General features: G+C 44.2%; 1 protein-coding gene across 6 annotated transcripts in view; it reads right to left on the bottom strand.

The window, feature by feature from the left end:
• capn15 (calpain 15) overlaps window positions 1–15525 on the bottom strand; it is a 277686-nt gene that overhangs the window by 175689 nt on the left and 86472 nt on the right. For 3 of the 6 annotated variants that reach the window (XM_072269206.1, XM_072269202.1, XM_072269199.1), the window contains exon 2: window positions 11247–11333. Coding sequence is in view for 2 of the 6 variants with exons in the window: in XM_072269202.1 (XP_072125303.1) it covers window positions 11247–11333 (87 nt within the window). In the remaining 4 variants the exon portion in view is untranslated. Of the gene's footprint in view, window positions 1–11246; window positions 11334–15525 lie in introns of those variants that run through there. The other 3 variants (XM_072269201.1, XM_072269204.1, XM_072269203.1) reach the window with 2 other exon arrangements.

Here is a 15525-nt window from a genome sequence, read left to right as displayed (position 1 = left end):
ATCAGAATCATTATTACTGACACATGTTGTAAAATTTGCGGCAGCAGTACAGTGTAATACATTAAAAAGCTATTAGTTACCATAAGAAAAAAATAAATTAGCAGAGCAGAGAGAGGGTAAAATGGGTTCATTGTCTGTTCAGAAACCTGATGGTGGAGGGGAAGAAGCTGTTCCTAAAAAGTTGAGTGTGTCTCTTCAGGCTCCTGTACCTCCCTCCCTGATGTTAGTGATGAGAAGGGGGTATGTCCCAGATGGTGAGTATCCTTAATGCTTCAATGCCACCTTCTTGGGGTATTGTCTTTTGAAGATGCCCTCAATGATGGGGAAGCTCTCCTAATTCTCAGTGACAATAGAATCTCACCAAAAACTCCAGCAAATTTCTACAAATGTACCGTGGAGAGCATTCTAACTCGCTGCATCACCGTCTGGTATGGAGGGGCCACCGCACAGGATCGGAAAAGGCTGCAGAGGGTTGTAAACACGTTACTAGGCTCCCATACCTCCTCCCTTATGGTAGTAATGAGAAGAGGGCATGTCCCAGATGGTGAAGGTCCTTCATGATGGATGCCTCCTTTAGGCACCACGTCTTGAATAAGGAGAGGGGGAGGTGACAGGACTCACCCCCCCCCCCCACCCCAACACCTCCTTGTTCTGGCTTCTGGCCTTTCCTTTCCGGTCCTGATGGAAGTGTCTCAACCTGAAACTAAAGCTAAAGACAGTAGGCATCAGGGAGAAAATGGCTGAAGGTGTTCCTAATATTTTATTATCAGAGTACACACGTCACACATACTACCCTGAGATTTATTTTCTTACAGGCATTCACAGTAGAACAAAGAAATACAAAAGAATCAATGAAAAACTACAGACGAAGACTGACAAACAACCAGTCTGTGCAAAAGACAAACTGAACAAATACAACATAATAGTTAGAAATAAATAATACTGAGAACATGAGTTGTAGGATCCTTGAAAAATAGCCCACAGGTTGTGGAATCAGTTCGGAGTTCAGGTGAGTAAACCTTATCCATGTTGGTTCAGACGCCTGATAGCTGAAGGGTAATAACTGTTCCTGAACGTGGTAGTGTGGGACCGAAGACTTCTGTACCTCCTTCCCAAAGGCACCAGAAAGAAGTGAGCATCTATTAAATTTGATGAGACTTGGAGACCATTTATTCAATACTTCCACATGATGTAATCTGTCCCTTGCCAATCTATCTTGCGATTTCAATATATGGGGAGAGGAGCGGAAGTGGCAACACTATTGATTCTATCTGAGATATCACAATAGCCCTTTCTTTTTCTTTTTTTTCCCGTAGTTTTCTTTTGTTTGGGTAGATTTTTTGGGGGGGTTTTATTTCTCTTTTTCTTTTTTTTTAAATGATATTTCATATTTTATGTATACTCTTTCTATATTTTGTTGTTAATCTGTGAGATTTTGGGATGTTTCTAACTATGTGCTACCTGACTGTAAACTTTAATAATGATCAATTAATACAATCCCAATTATTATGTACTTTTTTGTAACGTGTTTGTTCTTGAAACTAATAAAAAGATTGAAAAAGAAAAAGAAAGAAGAGAAGGGAGCATGGCCTGGAAGGTGGGGGTCCCTGATGATAAATGCTGGCTTCTTGTGGCAGTGTTCCGTGTAGATGCACCCGGCTGTGGGGAGGGCTTTACTTGCGATGGACTGGGCTGTATCCACTATCTTTTTGTAGACTTTTCCATTCCTGATCATTGGTGTTTCCATACCAGACTGTGACACAACCATTCGGGATACTCCCCAACATGCATCTATGGATCTTTGTCAAAGTTTTCGATGACATGCCAAATCTGTGTAAACTTCTAATAAAGTAGAGGTGCTGCCGGGCCTTCTTTGGAATGGTACTCATGAGTGGGATCCGGTCCCAGGGCTTCACTGGGGTAAATCTCGAGGATATCTCCAAAGCCAAATATCATCAGCTACGGCATCAGTGGCCTCCCTTCCAGAAGATCAGAAGTGAAACATCCACTGATGATTGTACAACATTCAATCCCACTGTGACTTTCAAGAAGAAATTCAGTGATTAAAAAAAAGGTTGAGTTAAAATGCAAGACGTCTAAGGTTACAAAAATGCATGTTCTCCCCTTGACTGCATGGGTTTCCTCCCACAGTCCAAAGGCATATGGGTTAGTAAGAGCGTGGTAGGCAATCTTCCACTTGCCTAGAGAGGGCAGCACGGTAGCATCGTGGCTAGCACAACACTTTACGGTGCCAGTGACCTGGGTTCAATTCTCGCTGCTGTCTGTAAGGAGGTTGTACGTCCTCCCCAGGGCAGCATAGGTCTTCTCCGGGCGTTCTGGTTTCCTCCCACAATTCAAAGAAGAATTGGTTGGTAGGTTAATTGGTGATTGTGAACTGTCCCATGATTAGGCTGTGGTGAAATCGGAGGACTGCTGGGAGGTGCGGCTCAAAGGTCCCTATTCCGGGAGGGAGGAAGGGGTGGACAGATAAATATAATACCTAGACTGTTCCGACATCACCCAAACTATGACCATTACTTAGATAAAAGACAAAAGCAGCAGAAGACTATCCAAAAATCCCCTCAAACCAACCACACGCTGTCCTGAATTAAAAGTTCATTGCTGCTGGGTCTAAATCCTGAAACATCCTCGCCAGCAGCACTCACCAAATGGAGTGCAACAGGGCAGCTCGATAGCGTAGGAGCTGGTGTAGCCCTTTACAGCGCCAGCAAACAGTGTTCAATTCCTGCCACTGTTTGTGAAAAAATTTGCACGTTCTCACTGTGATCGCATGGGTTTCCTCCAGGGGCTCTGGTTTCCTCCCACATTACAAAGGCGTACAGGTCAGGGTTAATAGGTTGCGGACAAGCTACATTGGTGCCAGAGTTGTGAAGACACTTACGGGCTGCCCCCAGCACATCCTCAGACTGTGCTGGTCGCTGATGCACAATGAAGCATTAATGTTTGTATGACAAATAAAGCTAATCTTTGGAGGGGAATAAACAGCCGGCAATTTTGGATGAGACCCTTTATCAGGATATCTGATAAAGATTTAAAGGTAATCTTTAGATATTCCTCTGATGCAGTAAATATTTGGGGTGTGATTGGGCGAGTTAGAAAAGATATCTCCTGAGTGATGTCATAACCTGACTTCTAAAACTAGAAGGTTTGAAACGAGATTAAAGCTAATGTTTCAAGAAGGTGGTTCAGCATCTTTTCAAGGCACAATTAGGGATGAGCAATAAATGTTGTCCTCACCATTGATAGCTAGATCCATGAAAATAAATGAAAAGGTTCTGATGTCCAACAGGCTGTTTCTTTTAACAATATTGTCCCACATACCTCGTACATGTACTACATAATCAGCAGAAAACTCTTGCAAGAATGGACCTGCTTTTCAGTAAATTTCCTTCTTTCACAATCACAGAGGAACCCGCAAAGAGTGAAATAGATGAAACGCTGTGCATTTCCTGCATTGCTTCCTCCCACAGTAATGAACATGCAGAGTATTACTAATTAAATAGAGGCACTGCTGCTCTGCCTGGGTAAACTCTCCTATCGTACCCTGAACATCAATACAGGAACAAACTTTTATGCTCAAAAGGTCAAAGATTCAAAGTACATTTATTATTAAAGAATGTATACAGTACACAACCCTGAGATTCACACTTCCACAGGCAGCCACAAAACAAAGAACCATCTCGGAACCCGTACAAAGAAAAAAAACAAATTGCACAAAATGGTTAAGAGCAGGAAGGTAACACGCAGAATGTTAAACATCAAACCGCAAAGTCCTTGTAACAGCCTAGGAGTGTTCAGTTCAGTTTAGCACCATGTTGTTTGAGGACTGAACAAATCAAATGAAAACTGATTTGATTAGAAGTAACCTTTGTTCAATGACAACATTATTATTTTTCCATACTTCCTCATGACATGGAAAGAAACCATGCAGCCGTCTGGCTTTCAGAGCAACCCCCAGCCCCTCACACACACACACCCACTGATTCTGCCGCTCACATAAACCAGACAATTACCTAACCATCAGAATGCCTTCGGAATGTGGGAGGCGATCTCAGCCTAGGGAGACAATAATTAAACAATGATTTATCTATACTTCCCGTCATTTCTTCCCCCTCTCCCTTCTTTGTTTTTCTGTTCACCATTCTGTTATCTTCCCACCTCTTCTCCTCACCTGCCCATCACCTCCCTCTGGTTCCCCTCCTCCTTCAGCGTTCAAAGTAAATTTTATTATCAAACTACAATATACCACCCTGAGATTCATATTCCTGTGGGCATACTCAGCAAATCTGTAGAATAGAAACTATAAAATACTCAATGAAAGTTCAACGAGAGTGCAGAAAACAACAAACTGTGTAAATGCAAATATTAATGGATAACAAGAACATGAGATGAACAGAGATCATTGGTTGTAGGAACATTTCAATGATGGGGCAAGGGAGTGTAGTCATCGCCTTCTATTCAAGAGTCAGATGGCTGAGGGGTAGTAACCCTCAACGCATCACCGGAGACAGCCTACCCACCATCAAGGGCATCTATACAGAAAGGTGCCGGAAAAAGACTAGTAACATCATGATGGATCCCACCTACCCTGCTCATATTCTGAATTTCATTTAAATACATTACTTGTTACTCAGTTAAACAGTATCTTCTCTTTGTTATGCCTTTTAACAATTTCCATGAAACTTTGGCTAACTGGGGTAGCCGTTTCATTGAGCCAAAATGTACTGGCCCCGATGTATCCCAATTAACTGGAATCCACTGTACATGTAAATGTACACCCAGTGGCCACATTATTCACTACCTCCTGTATCTAATCAGGTGGCCACTGAGCGTATGTTCATGGTCTTCTGCTGCTGTAGCCCACCCACCTCAAGGTTCGATTGTTGTGCGCTTAGTCATGCTCTTCTGCACACTACCGCCCTAACGTGTGGTTATTTGAGTTTCTGTCGTCTTCCTGTCAGCTTGAACCAGTCTGGCCATTCTCCTCTGATCTCTCTCATTAACGAAGTGCTTTCACCCACAGAACTGCTGCTCACTGGATGTTTTCCTGTTTTTCTCACCATTCTCTGTAAACTCTATGGACTGTTGTGCGTAAAAATCTCAGCAGATCAGATCAGCAGTTTCTGAGATATTCAAACCATCCTGTCTGGTACCAACAATCATATTTCATGTTCAAAGTCATTTACATCACATTTTCCCCCATTCTGATGTTTAGTCTGAACAACAGCTGAACCTCTTGACCATGTCTGCATGCTCTTTTGCATTGAGTTGCTGCCACACGATTGGCTAAGTGGCCACTGAGTCTAGATGGCGAATAAAGTTGCTCCTTGTTCTGACTGTCATTTACACACTTTCCCAATGGTGTTTATCCATCATTTTTTGGTTCCTTTTTACATACACTAAAGCAGCTCAAATTTATCCTTGAATAAACACCAACATTCTTCTGGAGTGTTACTGATTGAATTGCTCCCAAACTCTATTTCTGAATTATATTGAATTGTTCCCAACTGGAAATCTCCCAATGACAAAGCTTTAATTCAAGAAGGGATTTTAAAGGACCTTTAAAGACTAACGGATGAACTCCATTGCAGAGTTTTTTCAGATATATAGTACATAGAACATAGAAAATTACAGTGCAGTACAGGCCCTATGGCCCACAATGTTATGCCAACTTTATAACTTACTTTAAGATCGATCTAACCCTTCCTTCCCACATAACCCACCATTTTTCTATCATCCATGTGTCTATCTAAGAGTCTCTTAAATGTCCCCTAATGTATCTGCCTCTATCACCACCCATGGCAGGGCATTCCCTCGTATTAGCCATTTCCACCCAGGGAAGAAAGGCTCTGGCTGCACACTCTATCTTGTACATCTCTATCAAGTCACCTCTCATCCTCCTTTGCTCCAAAGAGAAAGGCCTTAGCTCTCTCTATCAAGGACACAATTGAATACCAAAATTAATCCGATCTGAGGCATTTCAGGAATATCGTGAACCTCATCTGTTTCGACCTGCCCTCACGTTGATCAATCATTGGTTGTGACAGCAGGTTTTAAAAGATTTATTTCTGGAAGAGGCATATTGATTAGGTTGACATTCCTGGCACTTCCTTGCATGTCCAGATTGGAACTGTGGAACGTTGTGGGCATGCTACTTTGGAATGTGTGATGACAATTTGTGGGCTGATTTAGTACATCCTTGGGTGTGTCAGTTGTTAACACAAGGCACATTTCACTGTATGTTTCAACATACACGTGATAAATAAATCTGGATCTTGCCGTGAATCACCTGTGGATTACTACCACTCTAATACACGGCTGGTGGCTGTACCCTGTGGGCCCAGGGGCCAAAACACAAGCCTGACCACTTGAGGCAAACCTGTATCACTCAAAAGGGAAAGTGCATCGTGTCTCAGTGAGTGGCAGAAATCACTGTGGGATTCAGACTGGCGAAAAAATCAACGATAATGGTACAAATTCTCTCTGTCACTGCGTGGGTTTCCTCCAGGTGCTCCGGTTTCCTCCCATGTACCAAGTACATTAATAAGTTAGTAAGTTAATTGGTCACATGCGTGTTACTGGACACCACAGATTCTTTGGGCCAGAAGGGTCTGTTGCCGTGTGGTGTGTATAAACCTAAATTTGAAATCTATCACCTAGCCTGTGTCCGTGAGTCTGGGAGTTGAGGCCCCTGGAAGTCAGAAACCCGATGTTCAAGTCTGAGCCAGGGACTGGAGGGGTGTGTGTGGGTGTGGGCGTATATATATAAAAAATAGGAGATTATTTTGCTGTTTCTTCCCCCTTTTTTTCCTGTTCTGATGAAGGGTCTTGGCCCAAAATGTCAAATGTTTATGCAGTTCCATAGCTGGAGCCTAACCCATCGAGTTCCTCCTGCAGGTTGTGTGGGTGTTGTTCATTTTACTGCCGTTTGTGTTGTTCTGCTGAACACTGTGGGCATGCTAGGTTGGCACTGGAATGTGGCAACACTTGGGGGCTGCCCCAGCGCATCAATAGGTGTTTTAGTCATTCACACAAATGACACATTTCACTGTATGTTTCAATGTTCATATCATAAATAAATCTGAATATGAAATCTGAACTGTGTTTGCAAAATGCCACAAGAGGATAGCGTGCAAGCTGGGTGCTATGGTAAGGTAGCGGTTAGGGTGACACTATTACAGCTTAGGGCATTCCAAAATTCAGAGTTCAACTCTGGTGCCATTCTGTAAGGAATCTCTACAGGTCCTCCCCCTGGAATGTGTGCGTTTCCTCCTGCAGTCCAAAGGTGTGCGGATCGGTTAACTGATCACTGTAAATTGTCCCGTATTAGACTGCGGTGAATGGGGGTTGTGGGATTGCTGGGGTGGTATGGCTCACAGGGCCGGAAAGGCCTACCCCACGCTGTAACACTAAATAAATAAAGTACAACATAAATATGATTTGAATTTATATGATTCTTTACTTAACATGAGTACTTGATTTATTCTGATGTGATTTCGAATCATTCCCAGTTATTCCTCGCAGGGTTTCCATCACTCTACTGCAGCTGGTGTGGGAGGAGGCACTGGGTTTGGCAGGCTGGTTCTGTTCTCTCAATATCATTGCTGAAACTAACACAGCGTGGAACCCAAAATGAATGAGCTCACTTTGTTTTACACGCTGGACAAGGCAATATTATCTCTCAGCGCAGGGATAAGATTCTTGCTTTAGCAGAGGCATCAGCCCAGTTTGTTCATTTATCTATTTGGCGACACAGGGCAGAACCGGCCCAACAATCTACTCTGCCCAGCAATCCACCGATTTAACCCCTGATAATCACAGGATAAATACAGTGACCATTTCATCTACTCTGCCCAGCAATCCACCGATTTAACCCCCGATAATCACAGGACAATGTACAGTGACCATTTCATCTACTCTGCCCAGCAATCCACCGATTTAACCCCCGATAATCACAGGACAATGTACAGTGACCATTTCATCTACTCTGCCCAGCAATCCACCAATTTAACCCCGGATAATCACAGGGCAATGTACAGTGGCCATTTCATCTACTCTGCCCAGCAATCCACCGATTTAACCCCCGATAATCACAGGACAATGTACAGTGACCATTTCATCTACTAACCAGTACATCTTTGGAGTGTGGGAGGAAACCGGAGCACTGAAGGAAACCTAGGTGTTCACGGGAAAATGTACAGACCCCTTACAGACGGCGCCAGAACTGAACTCAGAACTCCATCACCCTGAGCTGTAAGAGCGCTGTGCTAACCACTATGAAACCATGGTGCCCCCAGTTCTAGTTCATAAAAATAGTGTTTGAATTTTAAAGTTCAAAGTAAATTTAAAGTGTATACTGTATATAATCACCATATACAACCCCGAGATTCATTTTCTTGGGCACATTCACAGTAAATCCAAGAAACATAATAGAATCAATAAAGACCATGATTAACACCCTCACAAGGATGACTGGAAGACTCACATAATGAGCAGGTTGCAATCAGTAAAAGACAATGATTCTATCAACTTCCTCAGTGCCCCGTCGGTAATAGCATAACCTAGATCACCGAGCCAGCAACTGCAGCTAATCCACAGTAGCTCAGTGATAAATACTGTGCATCACAAAGTGTATTGTGGAGAAGGGAACTGTGTGTCAGACATCAGGTACATTTAAAGTGGAGGGTGATAGGTTCAGTTTAGATTTATTTATGCGCCGTCAGGGGCAGTGACAGCAGTAAATACATTTGGGACATTTAAGAGATTCTTAGATAGGCACAGGGATGAAAGAAAAATGGAAGGTTTTATGAGAAGAAAGGGTTAGATTGACCTTATGATAGATTTAAATGTATTGAAATCGAACCTGCATTCACCTTTTCCACTGGCACCTTATTCTACACTCGCACCAACCTCTGAGTAAAGTCGTTTTCCCTCAGGTCCCCCTTAAACGTATTATCTTTCACCCTTAACCTATGACCTCCAGTTGAAGTCTCACGCAACTTCAGTGGAAGAAACCCGTTTGCATTTACCCCATATCTACCCCTCGGTTCTCCTCCGCTGCAGGCAATGAAGTCCTAACCTATTCGGCCTCTCTCTATAACTCAGGTCGTTAGTTCCCAGAAACATTCTTGCAAGTTTTCTTTGTACTCTTTCAACCTTATTGATATCTTTCCTGTAGCTAGGTGACCAGAACGGCACAGGATACTCCAAATTCGGCCTCAGGCCTCAGAAAGGGCAAGACAAGAGAACACACACCATCCTCACAGAGGGAGCAGAAGTGGAGAGACAGCAATTTCAAGTTGCTGGGTGTTAATATCTCCAAGGATCTATCATGAGTCCAACATATTGATGCAGCTATAAAAAAAGCAAGACAGTGGCTATACTTCGTTAGAAGTTTAAGGAGATTTGGTACGTCACCAAAGACACTCGCAAATTTCTACAGATGTACCATGGACAGCATTCTAACTGGTTGCGTCACCATCTGGTATGGGGGGGTGTGTGGCTACTGCACGGGATTGAAATAAACTACAGAGAGCAATAAAATTAGTCAGTTCCATCACGGGCGCTAGCCTCCATAGTATCCAGGACATGCTCAAGGAACGATGCCTCAAAAAGGTGGCGTCCATCATTAGGGACCCCATCACCCAGGTCATGCCTTCTTCTCATTGCCACCACCAGGGAGGAGGTACAGAAGCCCGAAGGCACACACTCAACGGTTCACGAACAGCTTCTTCCCCTCTGTCATCCGATTTCTGAATGGACAGTGAACCCATGAACACTACCTCACTACTTTTTTATTGCGGTTTTTTTTAAAAGAGATGGAGTGAAGGCTGAGCAGAAACCACCAGGAGAGCCAATAAAAGCTGAATGGACACACCACAACAAATCTGTGAAAATCAGTGGCCGGTTTTCCACTGGTAAGATAGACAACCAACATTCGGAGTAAAATTCTTGTCTTTTTCAGCAACTTTTTTTGTAATTTATGCTACCCAGTGTCCAAATCTGATAAAAATGTTTAACTGTAGAGTAGAAGATGGATAATTGCTAATTTTATGTGTTTACTCAGAGATACGGTGTGGAACAGGCCTTTCTGGCCCCGATGAGACACACTGCCCAGCAACCTGCTGTGTTACTTACCTACCGCCCATTACCCCGCTGGCATTTAGGGTAGTAATGAAGGTTCCCCCATCTCTGGCAGCATTCTGGGCTTCCTTCATCGTGTCAGTAGCTTCTCAATTTTCACTACGGTCACTCATGCAAGTCCCGTGTGGAGACTCAGGAATACCGTCGCACTCAGATGTAGAAGGATTCTTCACTGCTGTTTCCATAACAAACTTGCTTGACCAGTCGATGTTGTTAGCCCTGATCTGAAACTCCAAACCTGGAGGACAGGTGAACCACCGTTACTCTGTCATCTTGCCTTTGACCTGTTTGGCATGGGTGACCCTACCAAGAGCCAAACCATAAAGTCCTGTCTCCAGCCAACACAGCTCTCCAGGTCATTGAGGCAGACAAGCCTCCAAACAATGACATAGCAGGTCACTTATTTAACCCTAGCCTAATCAGAGGTGAGTGGCGGGGTGGAGATACATCTTCACCAAAGGAGGCATAGGGCGCTCCTTCCCTCTGCTAGCCTGCAAGTCACCCTTGGGCAAGGTGTAGAACCTGCTTAGCCCCCCGATCAGGGTCATGTGAAGCCATGGGAGCAGGTGGTGGATGGTTGTATGTGCAGCTGGTGCAGATCACAAGTCCTGGCTATGCGACCACTGACACCAGGCAGACAGTGTCTGAAGAGTATTGATCATGGCGGGGGTAACCCGTTTTGTAAAGACACTGCCCAGAAGAAGTCAATGGCAAACCACTTCTGGAGAAAAATTTGCCAAAAACAATCATGGTCAAAGACCACAATCGCCAACATCATTTGACACAGCACATAACAATAATGATGATAATCAAAGGCACTTTACAATGACTAATTAACCTACTAACTGGTACGTCTTTGGAATGTGGGAGGAAACTGAAGCACCCGGAGGAAACCCACGCGTTCACCACAATGACATACAAACTCTGGAAATGAACTCTGAATTTTGACATCTCAAGCTGTAACGCCTTTGTACTAACTGCTACTCTACCGTGACACCCACTTTCAATGCAATCAACAGACCAATACCAGTTCCGGTGACCACATGTGATTTCAGGTTTATAATAAAATTTGAACCACTCACCTTGCTGTGTGAAAGGCAGCCGTCCTGCCTACAGAGACAACGGGTCGCTCTATGGAAGTGAATTGCAGTGTCCCTGACTCTGCATATCTGCAAGACAAAACAAAATAACTTACTTTCAATTTCAGTTTCCTTTTCCCTCTTTAGCTCCCATCCAGATGGTAAAACGCTTATCAGGGAACAGAAATTAAAGAAGTGAAAATTGATACGATAAAAATCAGATTGCTATTTCAAAGTACATTAACAGTCCTACCAGAATATTTCTCAAACTTAATCAACCTAATTGTATTACTTTGCTAAATTCAGGGAAGGCTAAAATTCATCTTGAACTGTGTGCTTGAATTATTACAATTGTATTCCTTTCTTTATAAATTATAACAGTCTTACATTAGCTAGCGATCGATGATTAGGATCTGATTCCTGCTGCTGTGTGTAAAGAGTTTGTACGCTCTCCCCATGACTGTGTGAGTTTCCTCTGGGTGCTCCAGTTTCCTCCCACATTCCAAAGACATGTGGGCTGGGGTTAGTAAGCTGTGGCACTCTATGTTGGTGCTGGAAGCATAGCGACACTCGCGGGCTGCCCCCAGCACATCCTGAGACTGTGTCCTTCGTTAATGCAAATAATGCATTTTACAGTATGTTTCGATCTACTTGTGACAAATAAAGCTAATCTCATTCATCTCTGAATTAATTTGTTTAAAAGGTGTGAATAAAACTCATTATTCTCCCTGTATATAGTGCAGCGGAGAAACACCTCCTTCAGTACAGCGTCCATTCTGCCCATCAAGCCTCATTAAAACTAACCCAACCCAGTCCTCTTGTAAAGATTAGTTCTATTTGTCACGTGTACATTGAAACATCAAAACACACAGTGAATGCATCAGTTGCATCAACAACCAACAAAGATTAGATTAGTTTTATTCATCACATGCACATCGAAACACACAGTAAAATATGTCGTTTGCGTCAACGACCAACACAATCTGAGGACGTGCTGGGGGCAGCTCCTAAGTGTTCAAGTGTCGCCAAGCCTTTGGTGCCAATATAGCATGGCCTCAACTCTAACCCATACGTCTTTGGTGTCAATATAGCATGGCCTCAACTCTAACCCATACGTCTTTGGTGCCAATATAGCATGGCCTCAACTCTAACCCATACGTCTTTGGAGTGTGGGAGGAAACTGGGGCACCCGGAGGAAATTCACGTGTTCACGGGGAGAATGTACTAACTTCTTCTAGACAGTGTTAAGAACTGAACCAGGGTCTGTGGTGCTGTAAAACATTGTTAACTGCTATGCTACTGTGCCGCCATGTATATCCTATTCACCTTCATTCCTGTGGATACGTTTTCCAGGCACACAAACCCCTGGGATGAAATAATTTCTTTCTGCTTCTTCCTGTAAGCACACTTTTTTTTTATTCATTTGTGGAATTGCAAAATATTGAGCAGTTGAGGATTTAATTTTCACAGGGAGAACATACAGATCTTTCACGCACAGCAGCAGGAATTGAACCTGAGTCGCTGACACTGTGAAGTGTTACACAAACTGCTGTGCTACGGAACCGCCCCACATTCCCACCAACTTGCCACAGGCTTGACCACTCACCTACACGCCAGGGGCAACTTAAAAGTTAATTAACTTACCAACCTCCAGTTCGGGCTGTGGAGTTTTCATGTTCCTCCTGTGACTGATCTTTTCCCAGACCTGGGTCAAAGCCTGAGAACGGCGGGGGGAGGGGGGGCTCGCACAGTCACAGGAGGCACATGGAAACTACAGTCAATTGTGGAAGTCAGGACTGAATCCAGATGTGAGACAGCAGCTCTATCAGCTGAACTGCTGCATCGTTCAGTACTTCAGAAGAAATTCCAAAAGAATTCTTGAAGACTTATAAAGGACGTCCATTACCTCTTTCTGCAAATTCAAATTGGCTGCTTGTTTCCATTCAGTCAGAATCAAGATCCCCTGACAGACATGAGGATTTCACAAAATAAGTTTCAAGTGGCAGGACTGTGTATATAAACCACCCCAGGGACATACAGTGTTGTATCTATTCTAAAATACCATTTATATTTAATGATGCATTTGGGAAGAATCAATATGGCTTAGTTCAGGAGAGAAAGTTAAAAAGATTAAAAGCTCAGGAATCTGGTCTGCAAGCCTGGTTTGCTGGTTCACTGGCGGGACCAATGGCGGGAAAGCTGAGAGGCCTCGGTTATTGTGTGGACCAGGCCCTCAGGCCGCGAGGTCGCCCGATGCAGCTGCCCAGGGCAGAAGATGCCAGAGCCGGTGTGGGAGAGAGCTGGAGCATGTGCTGTGTTGGAGGCTGGCCTCTCCTGTTGGCTTGGGTTGGATTGCGTTGGTCTGTAGCTACACCAGCATGTGATGAGAACGGCGGCAGACAAGCCACTCAGGGACGGGTTATATTTTTAGTGATTGTACGTTTACTGCTACGTAATTATAGGTGCTGTGTGACTGCTGGCACTGTACCTTGGCTCCAGAGGAACAGCGTTTCTTTAGGTTGTATACATGAGTACAGTATAGTTGATTGACAATTAAACTTGAATTACTTAAAAGGTGGGCAAAGATTTGAAAATCTGTTTCTTCTTCACAAGCCTTGCCATATTGACCTTCTGCATTGATGTAGTCAGGATTTTGCTTACATATTACCTGAAGAGAGACAGAGAGACCTGCTGCGGGCTGAATTCAGCGTGTGAAGGCGTTTGTTGGTGAAGTAGCACAAAGTTTACAAAGAGCTCGGGAGCTTTCAGCTCTCTTTAGCCCAATTTATACTTCTGTGTCAAATGTTCGCCGTAGGTACCGCATACCCTACTCCATAGGATGATGTGCACCTCCCCAAAAAAGTAACTTGCATTGTGGCAATGCAGACCGCTACAACTGTGATTGGTCCACTTGGTAGCATCGCATTTCCGGTTGCTTTTCTCCGCCATGTCTGTACACTGATGCAAAATAAATGGTTGGAGACGATGAACCAAATCGTCAAATCTACCTGCCAACATCTGAAAATATTTGAAATGCATTTCCTCGTCCATGTCTCTCATGAAGAAGCTCAACACAGTGGCATAGAAACCCCACTGCCAACTAGCGCTTTGGCGGTGAATTGCAGAGCAATGCAGACACAGGTACGCATGCTAAGGCGTAGGGCTACGCAAAAGTATGAATCAGGCCTACGGCATAGCCCATACGCACAAGTATAAATCAGCCTTTTCTGTGGGCTGAAATCAGCATAGGGCCAATAAAACGAAAGGGAGGTGTAAGCAGAGCGGCTACTGTTGGAGTGGGCACTGTTAGAGTGCTCCAGTTTTGGTTCAACAGGCTTGGGCAAGGACAGGCAGAGGTTCCAAGTAAGCAAGTTTCTAGTAAGTTTTTATCCGTCTCCCTGATAACTATATCTGCATGAAGTACATCAAGCTGCAGCTCCTTAGAGACTGTGTTAAGGAACTGGAGCTACAGATAGATGACCTACAGCTCATACAGGAAAGTGAGGTGGTGATAAATAGGAGCTACAGGGAGGTGGTCACCCCTAGATTGCAGGAGGCAGGTACCTGATGACTGTCAGGAGAGGGAGAAGGAAAAGGCAGCGGCAGCCAGTCCAGGGTACCCCTGTGGCCGGCCCCTCATTAATGTCAACAGCTTTCAATACTGTTGGTGTTGGGGGCGAGGGAACAACCTACCAGAGGGAAGTCACAGTGATCAGGTCTCTGGCACCGAGTCTGGTGCTATGGCTCAAAAGGAAGAGGGGGAGAAGAGGACTACAGTAGTGATAGGGGAGGAGAGGACAAGAGATTCTGTGGATGTGGCAGTACAGCCTCCTAGGTACAGGGTGAGTTACATCTCAATTTAGGTCCACGGCAATCTAAAGAGGGAGGATGAGCAAGCCAGAAGTCTTGGTACATATTGGCACCAATGAAATTGGAGAAAATTTAGAGACCTAGGTACAAAGCTGAAAAGCAGGACCTCCAGGATAGTAATCTCTGGATTGCTGCCTGTGCCGCACGCCAGTGAAGGAAGAACAGGATGATTTGGTAGATGGATGTGTGGCTGAGGATTTGATATGAGGGCAGGAATTTGGATTTCTGGATCTCTTCAGTCCAAAAAGGACGGGTTACAGCTGGACCTGAGGGGGACCAATATCCTAGTGGGCAGGTTTGCTGGAGCTGCTGGGGAGGGTTTAAACTAATTAGGCAGGGGGGTTTAGAACCAGTGTGATGAGGCTGAGGATGGAGCAGTTGATATGAAAGTAGATGCGGTGTGCAGTGAGAC

This window comes from Mobula birostris, chromosome 9, assembly GCF_030028105.1.
Source record: "Mobula birostris isolate sMobBir1 chromosome 9, sMobBir1.hap1, whole genome shotgun sequence".
Lineage (NCBI taxonomy): Eukaryota > Metazoa > Chordata > Chondrichthyes > Myliobatiformes > Myliobatidae > Mobula > Mobula birostris.
The sequence above is the reverse complement of the archived record's forward strand: the minus strand, read 5'-3'. Positions and strand labels throughout refer to the sequence as shown.